General features: G+C 32.9%; 1 protein-coding gene and 1 non-coding gene across 2 annotated transcripts; one reads left to right on the top strand and one right to left on the bottom strand.

The window, feature by feature from the left end:
* Positions 1-48: 48 nt before the first annotated feature.
* On the bottom strand, positions 49-4,914 carry LOC112286881 (putative chlorophyll(ide) b reductase NYC1, chloroplastic). The gene is made up of 10 exons (XM_024529237.3): positions 3,800-4,914; positions 3,562-3,640; positions 3,100-3,235; positions 2,468-2,542; positions 2,034-2,256; positions 1,795-1,863; positions 1,479-1,618; positions 1,199-1,321; positions 855-1,047; positions 49-681 (listed from the first exon to the last, which is right to left on the bottom strand). The coding sequence occupies exons 1-10, from the start codon at positions 4,532-4,534 to the stop codon at positions 493-495; spliced, it is 1,962 nt and encodes a 653-aa protein (XP_024385005.1). The 5' UTR covers positions 4,535-4,914; the 3' UTR covers positions 49-492.
* Positions 4,915-7,367: 2,453 nt separating this feature from the next.
* Positions 7,368-7,480, top strand: LOC112287165 (U5 spliceosomal RNA). Its single transcript, XR_002971206.1, has one exon. It is a non-coding gene; the product is annotated as a U5 spliceosomal RNA (small nuclear RNA).
* Positions 7,481-13,990: the final 6,510 nt, after the last annotated feature.

The raw sequence follows: 13,990 nt of genomic DNA, 5'->3' as shown, positions 1-13,990 counted from the left end.
CAGGAAACACAAAAACACTGCGCAACACGTCAAGGAACTCTGAACCAGTGAGGAAAAAAGATAGATTTTATGTACATTACATACAAGCTTAGCTTAAGATGTTGCAGGATAGTAGAATATCCTCCGCACATCTAAACAAAGGTAAGCTTACAAACTTGGAACAACACATTTAATCACGAGTCCCAAGGCATATATCGAAGCGCGTATCTTACCCTAATCAAAACAATTAAGCTACAAAGTATTTTCTGGATAGCGTAACATCCAGATTATGCTAGAATAGTGCTTACACCAAGTTAATGTAGATTTTTGGGCATGTTCCGTGCCACCAATAAATCAATGTTTAATCATTTTCAGTTCTAACTCCACTGTTTTCAGTTGATTCAGCAAATTTGGTAGAAACGAATTGTGAATGAATAACCGCTTCGATTGATCTTTATGAGAAGCAGAATCCAGTCGTATGTGTATGTATATGTAATAATCTGGCTTGGCACATTATGTGCCAGAACTGCCACTACCAGATACATTTGATAGTATCACATATGCGGTGATCACAGATGATGAAAAGAGAGAAACCCATGCTCCACTGGGAATCATCTCCATTGCTGCTGTCACTGGAGACTTTTCTCGCCCTTCTGCCCAGAGGCGCAACCGCTCTGCTTCTGCCGCATACACTGCTCTTCCCTGTTACAGTCGGCATGTGAGTCAGGGATTAGACACATTATTCAACTTGACGCTTTCATATGAAGAGTGGTGTGTATTTTTACCTTCGGAGACCTTCAAATTTTAAAAGTAGAGTGTATATTTTAAGATAAATAGGGTTAAAGCGAATCTACGAAGTTCAAAGATGTACGCACCTCTTTATCAAACCAACGACCCCGTCTGAACCAAGCATTGAGGATGGCCAGGATTATTCGTGGAGGGGTTAAATAATTAACGGCTTTGCCAGTGCCTTTCACAGTCCTCAAGCCTGGCACCAACGCTTGGGCTACGGTCTCGGGCTGCTCACAAATTATATTGAATACTTGCTTGTTTTGAAGGGAGGCGCCGCTGCACAACAATCAATATCTCTTCGTTCAAAATACTAAAGGCCAAAAAACAACAGCTCAGATCACAAAGTGCATCAAAAATAATTCATTTCCATCGTCAGAGAATCATTTCCATCAAATTAGCCCCGCAAAGAATACAAAGGATAATGTACCTCAGGAGCAGCTCGGTGAGAACCATGCCCGGAGAAGCAGTGTGAATCCCCACTCGAGTACCCTTGCATTCTTGCAATAGGGAAGCTGAAAGTTGCCGTAATCCACATTTTGTTGCTCCATACCTGATATTTAAAGGACATTCAAGTTAGATATGTAGAAATAAACAGTTCAAATAACATGGAAAATAGTGTGATGCTTTACCATACCACATAATCATGCAGAAATTAAAGAACATCGACAACTGCCAATATTTGCAACAGATGAAGGTCAATTAATTACGCTGCTGTCAATGGAGTGCTTGTGCCTCCAGAACCAGCTCCATCCATATTAAAAATGTGTCCTCCTTTGGGTTGTTTCTTCATAACACGAATAGCTTCACGAGTGCATATCAAAGAGCCCGTCAAGTTTGTAGACACAATCTGATAAACAACTTCTGAGTGAGTTTTTCCAAGTAGATAATAGATGTATTTGAGCAGAGTGCCTTCCCTGCCCTCATAAGAAGTTAAAAGTTCTTGCAAGAACTGCTTAAATTCATTTCAAGATGAACGTAGTACGCAATATGTGTAAAATTGAAGGGCACGGATGAAATCAAAACCTGTGTGATTTCTTCATCCGAAAATTCGACTAGAGGTCTGAAACCCTTATTCATTCCAGCATTGTTAATCTGTAATCACAAAACTGAAAGATTATAATGCGTATAGGTACGTAGAGCCATTTGTTTCGCACTCCCATTACATATCCACATCTCAACTTCACTATCTATACAAAAAAAAATTGCAAAGAATGAAATCAATTTCAATTGAATGAAAAAATTGCTTCATGTTAAGTACCTACCCAGATATCAATGTTCCCAAACTCTTGCACAACCCTTTCTGATAGCGCTCGCACATCCTCACTCTTGGAAACATCACAAGGCATTCCTACGACATTCGGCCAATTCTTCCTAATCCTTGTGTTTGCTGCATCCACTTGCGAATCCTCTTCCAAAAGGAAATTGCGATACATCTCATCAACCTCTCGCTGAAGTTCCAACACTGTGCTATCCACACCTTCGGGGCTGTTCTCCACCATCATCAACAGAATACATAGAAAAATACGCTGTTAATTGATCAGTTTGCCAAGGGATCGGCTCTATTGCATCTGGGGAGCTATGTAGCCCCATTGTAAGCCTGCATACTAAGCTCTCCAGAAGCGCTATAAAAAGTCGCCCGAAAGTCATAAATGACTAATAAGATACAAAATCAAAAACAAGAAAATCAGACTATCACCTTCGAGACGTAATGAAGACGTTATCACCAGCTCGCAGAAATTCGCGAGCAAGAGCCTTACCAAGACCTCGAGTGCTGCACAAAGAAGGGAGAAAACCATGGTAAGAAGAAACGTAATCTTCGAAACACTAGATCTTATATTCCATCCTTGAATATTACTAAATTTAGGAGCGGCGAGCGCATGCATATCTTTCAGCTTGAAGGGTTATCGGAAAAACGTCATCCTTTAACCATCGTGCTTCGATAGCAACAATGCCAGGCGCGCATGGGCAGAACAAACGTAAAAAAAAGTGGACCTAATGACTAACCCCCTTGAGATTAATTCGTGAGGATTATTTTGAAAATTATATTCTAAAAGTACTTTGCGAAAACTAATCCAATGAACCATAATCGACAACGTAATGGCTCTACTTCAGCCACATCAACCTTAAAAACTAACACGTTAAAGACAGCCGCCAGTAGCGTGGACAAAACTACTGTAGATAAAACTGTACGGTATTTAGAAAACAAGTGCAGCAGAAATTTCAAGGCATATGCGCTTTCAATAAACACCTCAAGACATCACCCCCTTTATCTTAGCTCTAGTCCTTTAAAATTATGGGTCTCCCTCTGAAGACAAAACTGTCACATACCTTCCTGTGATAACTACATTGCGCCGACCTCGTCTAGCATGACCCTCCAAAACTTGCCCTGCTCCGATCATTGAACCAAGAACTATTCCAGCAAGCCAACTAAACCAAAGTACTCCTTCCTGATGAGGTTCTCCTCCTGAAAATGAGGGTACGCTTGGTAAATATATCATGAGCAACGATAACATCCATTTCTAATTATCAGGATTTTTAGTCTTTTTAATCACATTTCTTATGTGATTAGAGAAAACCTTCAAAAAAACAAACATTGAATAGTGCCAATAAATGTATAAACCTCACGTGACAGTATGAGCATCCTCGACATAACAATGACCATGATGAAGATAGTACATCGAGATACATCTGGCTGAGGTCATTTTGATTGTCTTTACCCAGCAATAGCCACATGTTATGACACTCATAAAATCCGCTAAACTAACATGTGATAGCCAAAACTCGACGTACCAGACAGCTGAAAACCTGTGGCAAGAATGGCACCAGTTGCAGCCATGACGAAAGTATACTTGCCGAGCTGGCTTGTAAACTGGTAACATGCACAAATCAAGATATGTTAGTTAATTAGGAATCCTTATACACCTCAAAAAAAGAAAACGAAAAAGAAAAACAACATCAAGACCAAAACGCATTTAAGGCAGGTTGGTGTATCCAATTCCTTAGCGAAAAAATGCCCCATGCTACGTACCGCGAAGAAGTCATCCTCAGCTCTACGGAGACCATCAAAAACTCTAGTTCTCAACTTCTTAGTTGCCGAAGGAGTGGAGCCGTTCAGAAATCCAAGCGGATTCCACCGAATCTTGTTTTGCTTGACAGAACTTGGCAACTCAAGCAGGGCATCCTCTTTCTCTTTAAGTCCACTTAATGCCCGAACAAGTTTCCTCACAAATTTTACCATCGCCGGTTGTTGCCTAGTACTTTGATGCACCACATCCGTTTCCAATTCAATAGCACCAAAAGAGGAAGCCGAGTTGCCTCTAAATCCGGACGGCCGCGAGTTTTCAACCTCCTCGATAATCAGATTATCATGACCATCCTCGACAGCTGAATTTCCAGCTTCAATCCCCAAACTCATGTTCAACTTCTCCTCAAAAATTTCCCCCGAACCTACTTCCTCCACTTCTCCCAAATCATCCGTACCCCCCGCATGCACAACAAACGATGTCTTGCCACCCCTGATTACCGTACGTCCAAACATCACTGGCCTCCTCTGCACTGTCATCCTCTGCGAGAGCAAAGCAGACCGGTGCGACCACGAAACTCTCCCTTTCGCCTCCCGCCTTACACAAATCTGCACTCTGCTCCCTCGCAACGCTAACCCAGACGGCCACACACGTAGCGACACATGCACCACTCCATCACTCCTACAATTTCCAAAAACCACGTCCGGTCGCACAAGCATGGCGGACGGCGACGCAGCCATGCTGTGAATCTTTACAATTACTCCAACAACTTCACCTCTCTTGCAAACTCACGATCTCTCCACTATGCTTACAAATCCTCGACCACACCTCGAAACGAACACAAATTGTCAATCGATCCTGGCACTTAAAACGTTAGACTTATCACACCCCCGAATACCTTACACAACACAGAAATGGCGATTGATGCTCCACTGCTGCGTGTGGGGAAAGGCAAGCAACGTGAAGGTGACAGTTAACTGGTTTATCGGATGCGTGCTTGACATCATAATCGCAATTAACTACGCAAGGAGGAGATGAGAAACTGACGAATGAGAGAAAGCGGAGACGAAAGAGTGAAGGGGTGGGAAAGGCCTTGCGCTCGTGGCAGCCTCATGGTTCCACGTCCAAAAGATATCAAAGTCTGCCTCGCATTACTCTACTACTCTTTCCCCTACTTTCCTAAAAACTATCTCCACGACATGCACTTCACTTGCTCCATCCTACATCAAAAAAAAAAAAAAAAAAAAAAAAAAAACTACAGAAAACTACAAAAGCGATGTTACTCGCTCAGTTAACTTTGCACTGGGCGGTGCAATGCCATGCCTGCTATTGTGATTGACGCTACAGTTAAACTCATAAAAAGAGCGTCGTAGATTCAGGCAAAAACACGACATCGCCATAGGGGATCTATCTATCTATCAAATAAAGGTTGCGTGCAAAACCCTCGGTGCCGCCGCGATCTGGCGCTCGTCCGGAACTCAACAGCAACAACAACCATCTTATTACGCGGAAGAGAAGAGATCCTTTTTTGGTCGCCACAGAATGGACAAACAGTGAAGTATATATTGCCCGGTTTCTCGTGCATTCTATTTCATTTGATACCCGCCAAGCTTACCGTAGATGGATATCAATCCGAGCTGTGTGTGCTCGTGTCAGTTATAGAATGTGGCGAATTGCAGTGAACTTCAATGAGTGGGTCTTGAGGAAATATTAAAAATAATAGTAACAATAGAGGTTTCTTAAATGGAAATTATGAAGGGATTTGTTTCCCTAAAGAAGTGAACATTATAGAAGCTTCTAATTGTTGATATTGTTGGTTTTGAAGATATATACCTATATTTATAAGTAAAATTGTTTAACGATGGTTTTTTTTTTAATTTTTTATATATAAACAAATTTTAATAAAAAAAATAATATATGTTTTAAATTATATGTGTGTGTATAGATATTATTATCGTAGGAGACCATGATATTTTCTTAGAAAGGAATATATTATTTTAATAATAAATAATATCACATCTATTATATAAAACAACTTGGATATAAGACAAAAAAACCTTTTCATTGGTTGTGAAGAAGGGAACGCAAGGAATGCAGGGAAGGTGAGAACTTGGGAACATAAGAACTTGTAAAATGCAAGGTTTTTGGAGGCCATTAGTTTGAACAGACCACTCCCAAAAGCTTTTACAACTCTTTCATGTCCAATATCACAAGTTTTTGCTAATCTTTTATAATATGATTTAACTTAAATGAACACAAATGTACCATGCATTGTAATATAAGAATAATTATTTCTATCTATCTATATATTTATTTATTTATCTTCCAATCTTCATTGAATTGAATAATAAATAATACAAAATAAAATGAAAAATGAAAAATGATACACATAAATTGTTTCTAAGTAGTGTTAATGACTTTGCAGACATATATTTACAGTTAGTTTGTAGTTCATACATCTTGATAATTTAGAGTTAAAAAAATTGCTTCTTACAAGTGATGGTTTTATAATTTAAGGTTTCATAATTAAAAAGATCACTTATGAAAAGACAATGAAAACATAAAAATACATCAAAAATGACATTTATTTGAAGGTTAATAATAACATGTATTTTATCAAGTAATATAGCTTTAAGAAGAAAAAAATCAAAGAAAAAAACAAGTAATCAAACAACTATTATTGTGTTGTGATGCTTATTTTATAATAACTAAATGAACTTATAGTAATTTAATTGAAAAGTTTATTTTATTTTATTTTATTTTCTTTTCTTTTTCTTACCTTTTAAAACTTTATACCTTAATTTATTTTAAATATGTTTTTATATTTATTACAATATTTTTTTATTATTGTAAACTACACACATAGAAATTGATTAAAAATATTATACATGAGAATTATTAAGATTTTCATTTGTATTGATGTTTTAGATATTATGATTCCTTAGTTGCTTGTTAACTATCTGAAACAAATTCTTTGCAAACCACAAAATCATGGTTGTCTCAAGAAACTAAACAACACTCTTACAAAAAAAATTTAAAAACAAAATAAAACAGTTGCCTAGCACATCATTTGTATATTTTTATTTTAGTAAGAAAAAAAAAATGGATCCAGCAATGCAACAAAAATAAGAGACATTCTTGCAGCAAAATGAGGAAATATTAGATGCTTGTATTGATATTTTGGAAGAAAGATTAATGTGGTTATACTAATTTATTCGTATACTATCATTATTTGTGCTGAAAATGAACCCTTCACTCACACACACACATGAGTGTAATTACATAATTTTAAAAAAATTAAACAAAAATAAAATTAGGTCTTTTCTAATGGGTTTTTGATTTTAATTTTCTATTTTTCTCTTTTGCTTCACATGTTTTTGTTTCTTGTCTTCATGTACTAGACAAAAATGAAACACGATTTATTTATTTAATCCAATTGCAACACAACAAGAGAAAAATGTGTTACACCCAACGTAAGCATTGAATGTCAAATCAATATGAATCAAATATGCAACATGTCATTGCTTCCGCCGAGGGGAATATAGCAGCAGGCTCCCTTCGGTGATAGCTTGCAGCCTAACGCCGTGCTCAGATCGAATTATTCCTTCGCCTTTTACTAAAGAATACCGTGCACATAGTACACTTTCCGGCATACGCCACTTTCTGGAATGCCCCTCACAGGGCCTAACTTACGCGAAAATTAACTTGGATTTTCCTTTGTCAATTTTGGGGTTACACACTACACGTAGTGGAAACGGTAGTGGTCCAGGAGGATCATGGTGCGACTACATTTGTGTGTCGGCTACAGGAAGAGTGAGGAGTGTTTGTGATGACATCCATGCTGATTGAAGGACGTGTCGAGTTTAATTCGGTGTGAGCGCACCTGTCAGTTGTAGCTGTGATCTCGCTTCGCCATTGGAAATCCTGGCAGCGCAGCAAATCTCCGAGCAGTCCTTTCCTAGGCACTGCTAACCATGTCCTCCCGGGGCCCCTACTTTCTAACCCTAACTGGCCCGTAGCGGTAGTTTATTTCTTTCCACCATCAGTCTGCTGCTGTTGAATTTCGCAACATTATCTGCAGAATACTGACCGTTCGCTGCTGGAACGGAAGCAGTATAATTGTAATTGATTCCTTTAAACTGGTGCTGTTTCTGTTCTCCCCGCAGAAACTCGATGATGTGCTGTTTTTCTGATTTCAGTGTTGCATTGTTTTACAGTGTTCCTTGTGTTTATTCTTGCATTTATTCTGGTTCTTGAACTGATGCACCTCTGGTGTTAGCAACGGCGGATGGATGCACTGCTCGAGATTGGAAACATGGCATCTGAGGTAATTTCTTTAGTAACTGATGGCTGAAATTTCATGTTCGAAGCGGTTCAAGGTTTGGGGTTTTGGCTTGAATGGGAGGGTGATAAAAACATGCTTCCTCTCGACCTGTTCGATGCCGCAAAGGAATTGTTGTAGTGAGCTTACGGATTAGTCTTTATTTTATTCAACAGAGTTTGACTGTTTTGATTAGCTGTAGTGCTTGTGCAAAATTCAGCTTTCCAGGATGTTTTTCGTCCGGCTTTTAAATCATAAAAAGTCATTTGTTGCAGAGGAAATTGGTTATAAAAGCACCAAAAGCTGTAAAGGTAAAGTAAAGACCTAAATAATAATAATAAAATAAAACTAAAATATCAAGAAAGAAGAGTCAGTAAAGCTGAGATGTACAATGAGAAATGATTTCGGTGTTCCACATTTGGATTGAAAATTTGAAACCCTACAATGCAAATTTAAAAATGGTTTCGAAAAAGTGCTTGAACGATGAATTTGATTGAATTGTTCTAATAATTTGCGTTGATTTTTTTTATATTTACAATTCACACAAAAATAAAGTATTATGTTTGACTTGACCATTTTATAACATCTTATGCAGATTGTTAAATTTATTCAGGGTAACATGATTAGAATTATTATTCCAAATGTATTCAATGCAAATATAATTTGCTTTATGTAGAATCATTTATTCTTATATTTTTTTCCTTCTTAAACAGCATCATGTGTAGCAAAAACAAAAAAAATAAAAAAATAAATGTAATAATTATTAGAGTCTATCAATCATCAGAAGTGGCAGATGGAAATCATGATGGGAATTAGCTTTGCTAAGGTTCTTCAATCTAGGTTGCTTGCCTCCCTCTTAATAGCCATGTCAACTTATCTTGCCCAATTACATATAAGTACTTATTTTTATTAAATAATAAAAATCAATAATTATCCATTAACTATTAGAAATTGGTGTTTTATTTTGATTTTAGTTTAGTTTAGCTTTTTTTTTTTTTTTTTTTTTTTTGTATTTTAATACTTTAATCTAGACTATATATTTAAAAATATAATATAATACATAAATTTGCATCTTCAGGAATCACAACTTATAAAGCATAAAATTCAAAAGATTTGAAAGATTTGAAAATAAAAGTAAGTTGTCTTTCTAAAATTTAAACTTTAAAAGTTATAAAAGTAAAATGAAGAAAAAAGAAAGACAATATCTTACCAATACTGGCCTAAATTTAAAAATAAAAATTGGTATTTATATTCATTGCTTCTGCTAAAGGATTTTATTTTTTTTTTAATTTTTTTTCCCCTACCCTTTTGTGAATATATATATATATATATATATATTAAAAACTATTAAAAATAACTGTATCTTTTTTAAAATGTCAAATATCTAAAAAAATCATTGTTGTTGTATATATTTAACAAATTTTATTGGTTGTGTCGTTGCAAGATTTGTACGTTCCTTACAACAACAGCACCTTTTTAATATTTCAGTAATTGTTTTGTGGTTGTATTAGACTGTATTAGCTTGGATGACGTTAAGTTATATTGTAGAATTTTAACAACTAATAATTGATGGAATATTTATTTTCTCATGTAAAAGTATATTCTAAGATAAAGCAGTGTTGGTTTAAGATGTTGAACTCAAGCAAAATCATATTTTTAATAGTGTTAGTAAAATTCTGTAAATTATTAGATGACAATCAATAAAGTACATATTTTACTTAAGAACTATATTAAACATGTTTAAAGTATATGTATATATCAAAGTAGTGACGTATGAAAATTACTAAAATTTAATGGTAGAATTACCAATAATTGCAATAAAACCTTCATATTTTACATTAATTATAACAATAACTCTAAATTTTATATTCGGAAAAAAAACCTATTAATTTTCCTAATTAAAAAAGGTATAATTATAAAAAGATACCATCTTAAAAGAAATTATATCAGTAATATAAGTCAACTATAATTTTAACATATGAAGAAAATTATAGAACTTATTTACAGATAGTTTGTTGATTTCTATTATAGGTTTGAGATTAGAAGGTAATTGTTCAGAGTACTTATTTTGATCAGATATAAAAATAATAAATTTATTATTATTATTATTATCATTATTATTTGCACTAAATGAAGTAGTTATACGATATTCATCATTTTTATGTTTTCAAAATCAACCTCATATAACTCAAAATGTTGTAGATTGCAGTTATTTACTTTAAAGGAGTACTGATTATAATAATAACTAAATTCTAAACTTTTATTCATGACCTGTTTATACATACATACATAGCCTTTTTAATTATAGAAAAAACAGAAAGGAAACTTGATGTACATTTAGTAAGAATGTAATCTGCTTTTAATAAAACAATACTCTGTCAGTTTAAAATATTAGCTAGTTTTGTCTTTCTATTGAGTTTAAAGTGGTCATTCTGATGAATATTATATAACTTCATTCAATTTAAACATGCGGTTCTGATATTAATATATAACATTTCAATGTTGACGAAATGAAAAGGTGATTTCAAACAATGTGATTTTTCATATGATGTTGGATTGGATTGGATTGATTGATTTTTTTTTTTTTTTTTTTTTTTTTTGAATAATCAATAAATCTTAATTGTATAAATTTGAGTTTTTTTTTTTTTTTTTTTTTTTTTTTTTTAGAAAAAAAAACATTGTTAACTTTATATGTGATGCTTTGCTTACAACACATATATTTTTACAATATTTGAAAGGTAAGTTGCATACAATGCATCAAAATTTTACACATTACTTTGATTAATGAACTACATGAAAGTGACATTGATTTTGAAATTATTTGTGTATATATATATATACATACATACATAGATACAAAATTGAAATATAATTTTAATTTTTTATGTAATTCTATATACATTTAAGGAAAAAAACAACAATATGCTTCATTTATATTTTAAAGTAATTACTTAACTTACAACAATAGTATGTTTGATAGTTGATCAATTTGTATGTCTTAGCATGGTTGTTGGAATATGCTTAGTTATACATTTTTATTTTTCAATTTTATATTTAAAAATAATACAATTATTTGAATTTTCTCTAACTTTGAGAACTTACCTTTCATGGTCCAGTCATACAAAGGTTCAAAAATAAAATTTACATGTATTTAAAAAAATATACTTATCAAATTTCTGAATATTTGAATGTATTAACTTGTCTTTATTATTCATGTGAGATCTGTAAGCATTAAGAACCTTATTCGTTTAAACTCACATCTCATTTGCAGTGACATTTGTAAATTATACATCATGGACAATTGCACAATTCTTATCAAAGAAGACATGTAGTTAATTCTTTATGCTTATTTAAGTGTTAAATTGCAGTGAATAAATTATCAATTTTCATATAACTTACCAAAATTTAGTTGATGACATTTTTAATGTGTGCAATTGACAATTTGGGTTTTTGATTTAAAAGAAGTTAATGAAATTCAATATTGTTGGAATTCACAGGAAATCTATGCACAAAATGTTGGTTTCTTTAGTCATTTTGAGCAATATTTTTCTTAATTCATTTTTTTTCCTATTTTCTCAATATTTTGAGTAACTAGTTTTTGTTTGAGAATTTTTAGGTAGAAACTATTGGTGATACCAAACTTGTGCCCTTGTTCATCTACCAAACATTCCATTTCTTTTTGTATTATAATTACATCAAAAAAAGAAAAAAAAAAAAAAAAAAAAAAAGAAAAAAAAAAGAAAGAAAAATAAAGTTACTAAAGTATGGCTTTATGTGGCAAGTAAACTTCAACTTGTATATAATCTTTAACTTCTAATGAAATATGACTTCTTAAGTATATATTAGCAACATGATATTAGAGCAATTATGGTATTATAAGGTTAGGTGAACCCTACTCCCTACTTAGTGAGAAAAGGTAATAGAAGCACTGTAGGAAAACGTACCCTAAAGGTTTAAACCTTAGAGAAATAACAAAAACTAGAGAGAAATCTTCAAGTTGTGAAGTAGGAGAGTTATACAAGTTATTAGGAGTTGAAAACTATTGTGATTAGAAGCTCATAATGTTTGCAATCCTGAGACAAGAGAACTTCAACATCATTATAGAAACAAAGAGGTCAATACCTTCATTTCTAGTAACTATAGTAGGAAGATCGTACAGTGAGATACAACTAACAAAAGTAAAATAGAGGACACAATCAAGACTTATTATGTTAGTAGCAGATAGTCCACCACTATGATTTGGTAGATATATGAGACATGCTTAGAAAAATATTCAATGGAAGAGATTAATAAAAAATCATGCTATTGACAAATAAGCTAAATAGAATGTTAATGAAAGAAAGAAGAGATATTAGTACTTATCTTAAAGAAGTTATGGACATGAAAAATAAATTGAAGGCTTTTGGTGAAATCATTGCAAACAAGATATTTATAAACATTATTGTCAAAGGAATGCTACAAAGCTACAAGATGATGATTCAAGGCATCACTTATATAAATTAGTCCACATTTGAAGATGTTATAGATAAATTCTTGACTAAAATTCATCAAATGACAATAAGAGAATAAAAACTAAGACAAGATGAAGCATTGGTAGTACAACTTCAATACACCTACTTTGAAAGGCACACACAAGATATTTGTCCACGAGGTTTTTCAAGTAGAAGAAGTTTTTTTTAAAGCAATGCCATAATACTTTGAAGGACCAAGATCTCACATAACCTAATTTGATTCAATGGACCATCAAACTACTTAAGCGCATGAACACAATCATCTTCTACTTTGCCATTTGAATTTGTACAACATCAAAATATTAGATCATATTTTTGCAACATGTATGCAGGACTAAATTACACTATTGACAATTTCTTATAAAACCAATATCAAAATACTAACATCAACTATATAGAAGAAAAATTTATAGATGATATGTTGACAAGATTACCTAAAGTAAATTTTCTTGATTATTAAAACATAAATCTTTATATTGATTCAAGAACTAACAACCACTTTATAGAAGAAATCTTAAATTTTTAAGTGATAGATGGACAAATCTTAAATAGATTAGTAAAAACAATAGATGAAAATTCACAAGATTTAAGTTTTTGGATATACCAATATAACATCAACTTCTAGAGCAATAAACTTGCATTATGTTTTATATATGTCGGCATTATGTTTTATATGTGTCGGCAATAAATTTGTAAAGAAAAATAAGATTATTAATAGATAATGGCAAAGTAGTTGTATTTACAAAAAAATTTCTTAATATTAGATAATAAGTATAACAAAAAAATAATAGTAGCAAGTAGTAGAAATCAACAAAATAGACTCTATTAGTTTTATAATAAAACAATAGACCTTGAAGCTAATTTGATTACAATAAAAAAAAAATAAAAAAAATAAGACTGTGGTACAAAAGATATAGACATATAAACTATATCAAATTGCAATATCTATCACAACTAATCAAGTAAAAAGACTACTGTTTAATACCATTCAAGAAACCTATAAAGACAGCTTAGCAAGAGGATAATGTTTGAAGTCATTTCCAAAGGCCTCACCACATAACATTAAAAAGATACTTTAACTTTTCCATCATGATTCAGTTAGATCCATGAAAATACCTTTTTTAGGAAGATCAAGGTATTTTTTTGTCTTTACAAATAATGACTCTAGCAAAAATTAGATTTATTTCATACATAGTAAAGCTCAAATACTCAAAAAGTTTTAAGAATTTAGATCTTAAGTAGAAAGAGAAACAAGAATGTGACTTATTATAAAACATCCTTTGTATTGATAAATCCAAAAATTCAACTATAACATAATATCAAGATTCTTGAAGTTGATTCTAAAATATACCAAAGCCTAATAG

The sequence above is a fragment of the Physcomitrium patens genome, chromosome 9 (assembly GCF_059467195.1).
Source record: "Physcomitrium patens ecotype Gransden chromosome 9, ASM5946719v1, whole genome shotgun sequence".
NCBI classification, from domain to species: Eukaryota; Viridiplantae; Streptophyta; class Bryopsida; order Funariales; family Funariaceae; genus Physcomitrium; species Physcomitrium patens.
The sequence above is the reverse complement of the archived record's forward strand: the minus strand, read 5'-3'. Positions and strand labels throughout refer to the sequence as shown.

What these genes read in the sequence shown, in the direction of transcription:
- LOC112286881 (XM_024529237.3), bottom strand. Translation starts at nt 4,534, where the DNA reads ATGGCTGCGTCGCCGTCCGCCATGCTTGTGCGACCGGACGTGGTTTTT. An exon ending in CTGAGGATGACTTCTTCGCG is followed by an intron (nt 3,641 to 3,799) that starts GTACGTAGCATG and finishes GCATGTTACCAG; the next exon opens with TTTACAAGCCAGCTCGGCAA. An exon ending in CGGATGAAGAAATCACACAG is followed by an intron (nt 1,619 to 1,794) that starts GTTTTGATTTCA and finishes GTTGTTTATCAG; the next exon opens with ATTGTGTCTACAAACTTGAC.